Genomic DNA, 12237 nt, shown 5'->3' with positions numbered 1-12237 from the left:
GGGTATGTGACCGCAGGCCCTGCCATTCAGCCACACCTGATGTCCTAGGCTTGGTGAGCTTGCCTTAGCCCCCAATCCCAGCTGGGGCCCAGCGTTTCAGAGGGCCCTCTATACTCTTAGCTGCAGGGTGTGGGCATCTTGCCCCTACAACTTACTCCTTTTGTTCCATTATTTTGTGTGCCTTTCTCTCTCCCTGAGATCACATGTCTCTACAGAACCTTTTTTTTTTTTCAAAGATCTTATTTTAAGTAATCTCTACACCCAACAGGGGGTTCCAACTCACAAACCCGAGATCAAGAGTTACATGCTCTACTGATTGAGCCAGCCAGGCACCCCTTTACAGAACCTTTTCATCTTTGTGTCTCTCACAAGCACAGGGTTTGCATTTAGTAAATGCTATGTTGAGGATTGTTAAATAAAGATGTGATGGGATGTTATAAAGTGGATGTTTGCCTTGTTGGGGGGGATATGGCCAGTTTTCCCGTTCTCTGGTCAAAATCCTTCTCTCTCTCCAAAAACTGAAACTAGCTCACTAAAGTGGAAACAACCAACTTGTCCTACAGCACACTCCACCCGACCACATAGGTAGTTTCCCTAACAATTTATTTTTCTTTTTTAAATTTTTAAAAAATTTAAAAATTTTTTTATTTTATGTTAGTCACCATACAGTACATCATTAGTTTTAGATGTAGTGTTCCATGATTCATTGTTTGTGTAAAACACCCACTGCTCCATGCAATACGCGCCCTTCTTAATACCCATCACCAGGCTAACCCATCCCCCCACCCCCCTCCCCTCTAGAACCCTCAGTTTGTTTCTCGGAGTCCATAGTCTCTCATGGTTTGTTTCCCCCTCCGATTTCCCCCCCAACAATTTATTTTTCATTTCTTCAATCAATTTAATTTTCAAATTATACCTTAAAATGGCAATTGGTAAATGAGACTTAACAACTTGGGATTTTCTGTTATTGTTTGATGAGTTCTTTCTAAGGTAAATGTTTCAGTATTTGAGCTACAACATTGTAATACCTGTATTAAAAATGGCACAAGGGGCGCTTGGGTGGCTCGGTTGGTTAAGTGTCTGCCTTTGGCTCAGGTCAAGATCCCAGGGTCCTGGGATCAAGCCCTGGCATTGGGCTCCCTGCTCGGTGGGAAGCCTGCTTCTCCCTCTCCAATAAATGGATAAAATCTTAAAAAAAAAAAAGATACAAAACTTAAAAGGTCCTGTCCTCCATCAGGTTAAGAGATGGGTAAATGTTCGAGCTTTCACAAGGGGGTCAAGGTAAAATGCATGAGCCAGAAGCTGACACTCTGAAACAAAGCTGCAGGCAGATATTCACAGGTTATCAAATGGATGCTAAAACAGAGTCGTCAAGTACACATGATGACAAAAGAATCTTATTGTTACCTTTTTTTTAAGTAAAATATAAAAATATAAATTAACTGCCTAACATACCCTATAATATCTTTTCTTACATATTTGGCTGTAAACTCTTCGATTGCATCTTATATAACAACTGTGTAATTCCATTTTTATAGAAAGAGAACAGAAAATTCAATCTTTCCTTAAGCAACAATGACAGAAATCTGCTTTGTATTACTGAGAACCTATGAAAGTTTTTTTTTCAACTTTGAATCACATTTTATTATTGGAAAAGTCATTTACATTTTTAGGATTCTTGTCAAATAACAATTTATTTAAAAAAAAATCTCAAAACATGTTCTAGTACGTTCAGTAGCAAAGATCTACCAGTGTTACACACATTAAGAAAACCTACATTATATTTCTAGTTGGACTAATTACAATCTATATACCTGTAAAGGCAGTTGGTTGTGGTTAATGGAGCTCTTAAGAATCAAGTGCAAGGTAATGTATAAAAAATGAGTTTGAAAATTTCAAAGAATTTTAAGACAGACTTAATTTTTCATGATTTTCCCAAAGCCAGTCATGATATTTATTTAACTTATGGTCTTCAGGGTGCACCTGGAAGAAATACAACACATTAGGAGACAGAAGCCTTATATAAGTTCGTCAGAAATACATTTTTTAAATGGGCTTTTTAAAGGTATGGTAGGGGAAAAATACCTTATGATAGCATACCTGAAAATTATAACCTTTAGCCTAACTGGATTCATGAATGCTTAAAACTATACCTTACATTAAGGTAATCCTTCACAAAGTACTTTCCAATTTAGTACTGATCTTCACCGTGACCTACCATGTGGGGTGGTGATAACATGAGCCAAGTACTAATATACCATTTCCCAGAAGGAGGTTATAGACCCTGAGAGTTACATGGATTGCTCAGATCACAATCATCGGTGGAGCAGGGATGGGCTTGGCCAGACCTACTGGCTGAATGCTTTAAGGTGAGTCACAGACCAAGAGGGCAGTGTACTGGGCCACCTGGCAGTACCACCGCTGCCAGGACACCCTCTGGATATCTGTGGGCAGGGCATACTCAGTTGACTGGGTAGCTGAAGTAGGGCCCAGTTACCATAAAAGCAGTCTGAGACCAGTAGGAGAAACCCAACAAGCATACGTTCCAAGCCCAAACCTGCCTGCTTTCCTTCAGTGGTATATTTCTGAAGGCTAGTATGACTGTGACAGGAGGAGAACCATGTCAGGCTTAGAGACCACACATGAATGAGAATGACAGCACAGGGCCAGAAGTGACAAACTGCTGGAGATCAGTCAGAGGCCACACCAAGGAGTCTTTATGGAGTTGGGAGTATCTCTGGAGCCTCTCCCTGCTGCCAATAGACCCATGCCACCACGTGCCCCTCAAGGTTGGAACAAAACTGTGCCCAAGAAATAGTTTTAGCTCTAAGGATGGACTTATTTTGCCTCAGAGACAAAATATGCTGGAGATGTTATGGCTGGGAGTGGGTCTCACCTGCTTCCACTCATTGATGCAAAAAATTCGGTAAGAGTCGTTGCCGTATTTGCCAATCCCATGAAGCTCAATCGGATACCTCCACTGCTTTGTCAGATATTCATCTGAAAATACAACACCCCACAGATCAGGTCAGCCTCTAGAAAGATACTTTCCCTAAATATGTGGTGATGCAGAGCTAGATGGTGAGAATGGCAGAAAGGGACAGCAAAAAGTCTTTCCTAACAACCCCAGTTCTGATGGCTCTCTTCTGATTTCCTGCAGCACCCCATCTGAACCTCTCACCTGCCACTTACTAACCATTATTATTTTGTGCTGTGCTAACTAGACAGAGGCAAAGTCCTTAAGGTCAACAGGGCATTCTGCTTCACTGACTTCTTCCTCTAATCCTGCCCAGATGACCTGTCCCAGTGTTGGGCAAAGATTTATTGCTTGGGTCAGTGAGGGACTGTGGTTTGGGGCAAGCAGACTGTTTTTAAATGCCTTCAGTGCTTAAGCTGAATGACCTCGATTAATGTAGCATGCAAGGACATTAAAGTTTAAGGTGTAGCTCTCTTAAATAGGCAGTTTATGTTCTTTCCTTTGGGTATACAGGAAAGTACCTGAGAACTTGATAATGGTTTTTGCTCGAAGATCGTAGAGACCAAGAGGTTTAAGAAGTTCTGACACATCTCTCCAGTCTGCGGTTCTTGCTACCTCAGCCGAAGGGTACTTCTCCAGAAACTCCCAGAGCACAGGGATTGCCATTTTGCCTGGGAAGTAAAAGTAACTGTGATTACAAGCCTCCAGATGGGCTGTTTTTAAGTTCAGGTACTTCCTCATCTAGAAATCTCATACAGAGGGTTTTTGTTTTGTTTTTTTTTAAACCCCTGAGGAGAAGCCATTACCTGAAAAGGCAACCACCTTGAGAGTCAAAAGTCAACACTATCTATCAGCTATTTGGCTAATAGTATGGCTAAATCATACTGATACCTAGCCTTGCCTGATTATTAGTTTTCAAATAATCCAGTCATCAGATAACTAGTATAAAAGCATATGGAATATGAAGTGCCAATGACATTAAAGAAAGCATTCAATGAAAAAGAAATGCTTTTACACATGACAGAGGGTGGAGGAATGTTAAGTAACTGATTTTCACTGCTGACCAAAACTCGTTTGGAAGTAGAAAATAAATGACAATCTGTTCCGTAGTGCTTAAAAAGGCTTTGGATGTCATCTAGTCTAACCTTCTCATAGGTGAAGAGTTTGAGGGCTGAAAGGGAAAGTCCTTGCCTGAGGTCACACAGACTCAAAGTTAAACTTGAACCCAGACCTCCTAATGAATCCAGTGCCCTTTTTCCTCATCACACTGTCTCTAAGATAAAGATGAAAATAATCTACAAACCTGAGGTCCGGTTGAGAAATATGGTAGCAATGAGGAGCTTCCATGGATCGTGGAAAAGTGTTTCCTGGATAAGATTAAAAGGTGACCGGGGAGGTGTCCACTTCTTAAAGGCTTTGCGTCGAGGGCGGCTAAGAGCTAAACAAACACACTGCATCAGAGCTGAACACTTGAAACAGATTTAAAATCTAATTTTCTGATTAGGAAAGGGATACCTTCTCTGTTATATTTGCTGGAAAAATATAGGCTTGTTTTCCTTTTTTCTATTTGTGTCCGTGGAATGTTATCTTCTGAAAAGGAATAGTGAACATTGTTTATAGAAGCTATGGCTTAGTCTAGAGAAATATTCAGGGGTGCAAATAACAACACACTACTATTATAAAGCATTTAATACTGGCCAGGTACTATTCTAAGCACTTTACAAAAATTAACCAACTTAATCCCACTAATGACCTACAAGCTAGGTACTATTTACTTTCACCTCACAGATAAGGAAATTGAGTGAGTACAGATAAATTCAGTAACATGGCCAGGGTCCCACAGTTAGTGTCAGAGCTGAAATTCAAATCCAGGCAGTCCAGCTCTTAAGTCCATAACTTTGGTCTCTGTTACACTAGTACTCTATGATTTATGTTCAGAGTTCATAGTACTAAAAAATTAGAAATAATATGGAATATTTTAAATTATGACACATTTGTACAATGTGGTCATTAAACATCTTGAGACTATATCATGAATATTTTCCCCCATGTCCTTAACTTTTTAAGTGAAAATACAATAGTCTACATATTATCCCAATTTAATAAAGAAAGAAAAAAGAGAAACAGATTAGAATGAAATAAACCAAAATGGTATAATGGTTGTTGCTAATTTTTCTTTTCTCCTTTAATTTTTTATATTTTCCAAAATTTCTGCAGTGAATATTTTTACACTTAAAAAACAAAAAAGGACACAGACAAAACAAAACCTACTGAAAAACCAAGATTTGGACCTTGGACTACTGAGACCACTATCTACTGGGAAGCTCAGTTAACATAACAGACTACCTGACCAGCATTATCAGGCTTCCCAAGTTTCTAAAATCATCACATTTAATACTCTCCATAGCCTTACCCTCTAAATTTGAATGTCAGTTAATAATACCTTGCAGTTATATAGCGTGAAGCCATCTTTTTCACTTCTCATTTTACTTTGCAATATTCTTGATGTGAAAAACTGGACTGGTAAGGATTATTACCTCCATTTTACAGATAAACAAACTAAGGCTTAGAAATTAAACAACAATCCCCAAATGAAAGTGGGACTAATTATAGATTGGGACAGGTATCCAGCTCTCCAGATAATTAGCTACTGTTTTTTGCTATTCTAGTTCGAATAGGCAAAGCCTAGTAGGAAGTAAAAAAAGAGGTCAAAGGAAAGTACTCTTACTAAGTGTTACATGATAATTTCTTCTGTGGGTTCCTATAAATAATTATTAACTAGCGTCCTTTATTAGTAGGAGACTGAAGCTCAGTTTACTTTTCAATTTCCAACTAAGCCAACGGGAAAGTCTTTACAATTCCATTGGACACTTCTTAAACTCAGGGTACTTCATCTTGTGCTGAGAACTAAACTTCTTTATGTATAGGATGAATAGGATACTTCTGTTTTGGTCACAAAAGGATGTTTTTAATATTTTATTTGTCCATTATACTGGCAATAAAGCTACATAAACCTCAAAGCTCTAAGAAGCTTAAAGTCTTTAAAGGAGAGACTTGAATTCTTAAGCAGTTCCTAGGTATATATGGTCATTTTCTATTAAAGGTAAAGGAATTCCAGGCACAGCAAAGACATAAAATCATGAGTGGAACTGAGAACAGAAATCAAGTCTAACCCCCTGCTCCACCAATTTGTCCAGGCTGTCTCCCGACAGGACTTTAAGTAAAATTCTTCTTCTTCTTTAAAGGAGTTATTCATTATACCATAATGGCATAATGAATAACTAATAGAGGGCTGCTCAAAAGGTCTTCTTTTTATTTTTTATTCACTGAGGTATTATAAAGGCAATACTGCTAAGCTCTGAACTCTGTATTAAGAGCATATTACAAATAAGAGGTGAACTATGTGAATACAGTTTTGAATTATTTAGAGCTCTGAAGCATTTTAGAAAAGCATTACATTATAATAGAAGATAAAAATGACTATGATATGTACAAACTGAAAATTGGAAGTCACACATCAGTAATAAATAAGAGGAGGGGTGCAAAAGAGTAGACACAGACTATTCTCAACCCGTTTCGGCATTAAAAGGAGTCTTCCCCAAACCTTTTCACTAGTGAAGCGTTTCATTTTCCCTAAAGCTGTAATATTACTGGCTGGAAAGAAGATGGGAAGGGAAAGCACTGTTGAGGAGAGTCCCAGCTATTGCACCAGGGAGAGATGATAGCAGCTGTAAATGGCACAATCTCCTGAGCTGGTATAGCAAGGCGGTGGCCAGCCAATTCCACCTATGCCATAGGAAAGGGTTTGAAGATCAGTTAAATAAGGTAATAGGATCAACTGGTACAATGTATCTGGTATTTAGTCCTATTTCTTTGTTCTATTCCCACATCCTAACTGGGTACAGGCATGAAATATAGTATATGGAAGTATAAACTCATCACGTGTTCATTAGCAGCTTTAGTGCTCTGAATACCTTGACATATTTTCACAGAAATAGAGTCTTTCTCGGTTTGTGAGCAGCTGTTGTCCATTTCAGAGCCACATTTTAAAACGTTGGTATGCAAATGTTCCTTCCTTTCCCCAACTTCTACTTTTATTTCCTCAGATTCTAAAAAGGTTTCCTCACAATTCTTGTTGTGTTCTGCTTCTTCAGTTGAACTTAATTTGTTTATGATGCCAGAAGTTATTTGTTGAAAACAAAAATTTGATCCTGAACCCAATGATTGTTCTTTTACAAGCCTCTTTTCTTCACTAGTTACACTGAGGGTCTTGTTGCTTGCTCCAGCATCAGAAATGGAGAGTGTTTTATCAAGCTGACTTTCTTGCACAACAGGTTCACTTTCAGCATCTGCCTTTTTACACTCAGATTTTCTTTTCTTATTACTTTGAGCAGAATCTGGAAGACCCTTCCGGCACCGTGTTTTAGTTTTCTTAATTTGAATTCCTTTCAAAATAGTCACCTTTCCTTTGGGCTTTCTAACCTTTCTGGAGTCAACATCATTAACACCCTCATCTTCTTTAAAGTTAGACAGTCCTCTGCTATTTTGCAATTCCAAACTACCACTTGGTAGAGGAAAGACATTTTTTTTCCACCAGCTTCGTGTCCTGAGGTTCCGGTTTGAACTATTACTTTCATTTTGCATTTGGGATGTCAGAGGAGCGATGCTGCAGTTTTTATATCTGGACTTGATGCCCCTTTTAGAAAGTACAGTAAAATCAAAATCTTCTGGCGTAAGAGAAGTCTCTTCATTTTTGTGAAGGTATTTAGCAAGTGAACTTTTGGATCTGAACTTCAGTCCTTGTGGGCTAGAAAATGATATTAAAAAAAAACTTATTGCTAGTAAATAAAAGTGACCTTAAAAAGAATTGGACCATATTTCAGATTTTTAATTAATAATTTCCAAATGTTGCCATGGGTATTTGTCATTTAAAATTACAAAAAAAAGTAATAAAGTGGCACTTTTAAATAGTTTCCTCTATGATAGTATAAAATAATTTTACAATTATTTACAAATTTACAAATTTAAGGGCAACAGTTTGCAGAAGATATATGTACTTATCCCCACATCACTTGATATAACTAACCAGTGACACTCAAGGAATAAAATCTATAATGATTTCTGGTAAGAACAGAAAAAAGCCAAGATTTCTGTGATGCTTTCCCAATACCTGTCTAGATAAAATGATTTGGCCTTGCATGCTCACCTGATAAAATATACATCATATCTTCCTGCTGTTTTCCCTGATAACCTTTGCTTCACAACTCTTTCCCATCCGCATGGGACAGACTTATGGCATTCTGTCATTGTAGTATCACCAGTCTGAGCAGAAGCAATGGATTCTTGCAGTAGGGTATTACACTCACTGCTGCTTTTTATTACCACTTGCTTCTCATCTTCTCCCACTCTTTCTGATCCCAGAGCACCATCTTCCTCGCTGAAAAAAACAAAGTACAAGTGATCAGCTCATTTAAAATTTATTTTCCTCTGCTTATTCAATTTCAATCCATGACAGAGCAGGAACCATATGGACTAAAATTTAGACTACAGGAGAGATTAAAATCAGTATGGACCAGTCTTATGCTATGTGAATATCTTCCTGTCCTCCAACATGGGTTACAAAGGGTTGGAAGTCTCTGCACAATGAAAAGCTCAAGCTATTCCCTAGAAACTTTTTGTTGTTGTTAATTACTGAACAGGGCTATTATAAAAATTTCTGGTGACACTTGGCATAAATTTAAAAATATGAACCAATAGATGAGCTCTTAACCTGGGATCAACAGAACTGCTTAGAAGAGTCAGTGAGACACCCTCCTTCTCCCCAAATAAGTGATGCTTACTACGCACCAGGCCCTGGCCACAGGATACATGCCTGTGGCTGTCTCTGTAACCTTTTTTTTTTTTTTTTTAAGATTTTATTTATTTGACAGAGAGAGAGATACACCGAGAGAGGGAACAAAAGTAGGGGGAGTGTGAGAGGGAGAAGCAGGCTTCCCGCTAAGCAGGGAGTCGGATGCGGGGTTCGATTCCAGAACCTTGGAATCACGACCTGAGCCGAAGGCAGCCACTTAACCGACTGAGCCACCCAGGCACCCCGCCTCTGTAACTTCTTATAGGACCCATTTTGGGGGCACCCTTGGCTGCTTAACATGACCTCTCCTCCAAGGTCTTCCTAGGATCCTCCAGCCCAAGCTGACCTCTCCTTGCACCCCTTGCACAAAACCTCTCTGCTCCTTCCAGCTCCTTCGTCATTCCGGCTAACGAAGCAGGATGCACCCCAGGGCTGACTGAACCCACTGGAAGAGTTCCTGAGCTACAGCCACTGCTCCAAGTAACTAACCCTGTGGGTCTCGAGATCTGTCGATCCTAGGTTAGAAAGGCCCATCCACCTTCTACGCACCCCAGCCCGCTCCCATTTTACAGATGGTGAAAATGAGTCCCGAAAGGGGACTATAACTTGCCGGAGGTCACAAGGCCGGTCTGACACTGAGCGCTCACTGGAGGTGACCGAGGGGGCAGCTCCGCAGTCCCCCAGGCTCGGATTCTCCATCCCAGCCATGCCCTTCAGGGGGGGCTTCGACAGCAGCAATGGCCGAGAGGGTGCGACGCCCGAGGAGCGGAGCAGAATCAGATGCGAAAACTTCTTCAGCTCAGAACGCTAGGCTGAAATCAAGAGCCGAAAGTGGTGAAAGCTTGTCAGACTCCACAGCAGCTTTCCGGCCACCTAGTTGTCCACAGCCACCATTTTCACGGCTCAGCCAATCAAATCCTTCGTCGAGGAAGACGTACCGCCCTCCGCCCATTCCGACCAGTCGCGCGCGCCTTAGTTGCGCAGACTCCTAGGCTTCGTTCCATCTTCGCTTTTGCTCCTTTCCTAGCCCTGCCTTTGAGGCCTGCGCACTCGGAATTTGGCCGCGCGCACGAGGCTCACTGCGCATGTGTGTTGCCAGGGGTAGCGCAGGTAACCAAAGTGGCTGGCAGAGTGGGGCCTGTTGCTGAGGCGGGAGGAGGGGCCTGAGGCGTGAGGGAAGCCGCGATGAGGGCCGTGTTGACGTGGAGAGATAAAGCCGAGCAGTGGTGAGGAGCCGGGCAGTCCGGGAGGAGCGGGAGGCCGAGCGCTGGCGGGGATGGCGGGAACCTTGGCGGAAACCCCCGTGGTTGCCAGGGGCAACGGGCCTGCGGCCCGGGCTGAGGACCTGAACACTAGGTCTGAGCAACTGCAGGGTCGCCCTCCCACCCTTTTGCGGATGGAGAAACTGAGGCCTGGAGAGGGAGCTAGGGGGTTTACCACGGATGAGGTAGTGGCCTGTCGAGGCGATTTGACACAGAATCCGTCGTGGCTTCATCTTACTACCCACGACAGTGTTTGTCAAAAACGTCACAATTTTTGCCACATGCACATAAACTTGGCGTTTTTCTCTGAATTGTCTCACTGATTTTCACTCAAATATGATTTTACACTTTATGATTTTACAAGGAAACTTTATTGCTCCATATTTGAACGTCAGTATCACTTGCTGTGGGATAAATGCGAAACTCAAAGTTGGGAGAAACAAAACGGTGTTAAGTTGTAGCTAGATACTGTTCCTAGGAAGCTTTTAAGCCTCTTGTCTACTGTCCTGAAGAACTGGATATTTAGAAAGTGTGGTCCAAGAGGTGTTTGAGGTGAATAGCATCAGAGCAAGACTTTTCTCCTATCCTTAATTAGAAGGTTTGAAAGAGAATCAAGAGAGAATGATTTTCTCGCCTTACGAGTCGATGTTAATGTCGTATTCCATTTTTACCAGCTAAATCCATCATACAATGAAACATCTGGGGAAATACTGACTTATTGGATAGTTCCCCTCAGCCTGACCTTAAAAATCTTGCAAGCTGATCTTTTCAGCTTCCTGGTGCAGACTCTGTTTTGGCCAGTGGAATAGGACCTTTAACATTCCCTCTCTTGTCTGTGTCAGAAAGCATGCCTTCTTTCCTCATCTCCTTACATTGAAATTATAAACATTCTGTAATGTTCCCTTCGGATATGGTTTCTCCCTCTTCTGTAGTCTGCACTAGTAATAGCTAATGCTTTCTACACACCAGGCCCTGGCTAAGAACTTCATGTCTTTTATCTCATTGTCATTTCACAGCAGCCCTCTGAGCTAGTTACTGTAATTACCTCTCTTTTACTTAAAAGGAAACTGAAGCACAAAGAGGGTAACTAATTTGCCAAGGTCACACAGCAAGTAAGTGGTGGAGCCAGCTTTTTTCCTCACTCCAAAGCCAATACTGTTAGCTACTACATTAATTTTTCCTCATGTTACAGAGGTTGCAAACCCAAATGCCTGCAGGAGTCAGGCAGGCAATATAATGGGAGATGTTTATTTGCATCTTAAACTCAAGGAATTGTCTTTCCTAGGAGTAGTATGCTATTCTGCACCCCACTTTTCTTGAAACATATAGCCCTACCAGTTTATCTGTCACTTCTACTTTTAATAGAAATTTGAGTTTAAAAAAAATTCTTTTTGGGCACCTGGGTGGCTCAGTTGGTTAAATGCCCGACTCTTGATTTCAGCTCAGTTCTCAGTCTCAGGGTCCTGAGTTCAAGCCCCACGTTCAGGCCCCATGCCCAGCATGGAGTCTCCTTAAAAATAATAATTAAAAAATAAATTAAAGAATTCTTTTTACTTTTTTCTTAACTCTATTATGAAAGTACCCACCACAAGCTGCTGATAACTAGCACCTTTGACTTTCATGTCAGAGAGTAAAAGGGAGTGGCAAGGAGTGTGGCAAACGAGAGAGCTCATGCTCTGCCTAAAAAGGGCAGCTGTTGCTCAGCTCCTGCCAATTACCACCCTACAGCAATTTGGCCTAGTGTGCTCAGATCTTCCTGTTTTTACCAGAAGCTATGAGTTTGGGTTTTTATGTGAAATGCCCTAATTTTTAAGTGTTGGCAACTAATCTAAAACTGAAATAAAACACCATGTGGGCCAAACAAAACATTTGCTGGCCAGATACTGCCTGATTTGCTCCCAGTTTTCAACCCCTGGCATAGAATTTTGTTCGTTCCTCTCTTGTGGTACTTAGAATCTGTCTAGTTTAAAGAGTTATTTGCGCATCTGTTTATCCCAGAAGACTATAAACCCCTTAAAAGCAATGGCTACTTCTTCTTCATTTCTAAGGCATATTCCAGAACCTAGACAAATCAGTGGTTGGTGTGATTATTTGATGGATAGATGTATTAGTGAATAAAAGAATAAGTGAGTGAATGAATGATGAGT

At 40.9% G+C, this 12237-nt stretch overlaps 2 protein-coding genes across 4 annotated transcripts in view; one reads left to right on the top strand and one right to left on the bottom strand.

Annotated features, from left to right (window-relative positions):
- Nucleotides 1–1616: 1616 nt before the first annotated feature.
- MBD4 (methyl-CpG binding domain 4, DNA glycosylase) lies at nt 1617–9768 on the bottom strand. Of its 2 annotated transcripts, none has more exons than XM_078074835.1 (8): nt 9435–9768; nt 8184–8410; nt 6952–7784; nt 4493–4564; nt 4281–4415; nt 3499–3648; nt 2897–3000; nt 1617–1983 (listed from the first exon to the last, which is right to left on the bottom strand). In XM_078074835.1, exons 1-8 carry the CDS (start codon nt 9534–9536, stop codon nt 1906–1908), a joined length of 1701 nt encoding a protein of 566 aa, XP_077930961.1. In that variant the 5' UTR covers nt 9537–9768; the 3' UTR covers nt 1617–1905. The 2 variants fall into 2 exon arrangements, with proteins under 2 accessions (XP_077930961.1, XP_077930958.1); XM_078074832.1 differs by having other exon boundaries at nt 4493–4567; nt 9435–9767.
- Nucleotides 9769–9894: 126 nt separating this feature from the next.
- The window catches only part of IFT122 (intraflagellar transport 122), a 69046-nt gene continuing 66703 nt past the window's right edge, over nt 9895–12237 (top strand). For both annotated transcript variants that reach the window (XM_078074823.1, XM_036073602.2), the window contains exon 1: nt 9895–10054. In XM_078074823.1, the coding sequence (XP_077930949.1) occupies nt 10014–10054 (41 nt within the window). In that variant the 5' untranslated portion in view covers nt 9895–10013. The remainder of the gene's footprint in view (nt 10055–12237) is intronic.

Source organism: Halichoerus grypus, chromosome 1 (assembly GCF_964656455.1).
Source record: "Halichoerus grypus chromosome 1, mHalGry1.hap1.1, whole genome shotgun sequence".
NCBI classification, from domain to species: Eukaryota; Metazoa; Chordata; class Mammalia; order Carnivora; family Phocidae; genus Halichoerus; species Halichoerus grypus.
Note: the sequence above shows the minus strand (reverse complement) of the source record. Positions and strands in the feature narration are given on the sequence as shown.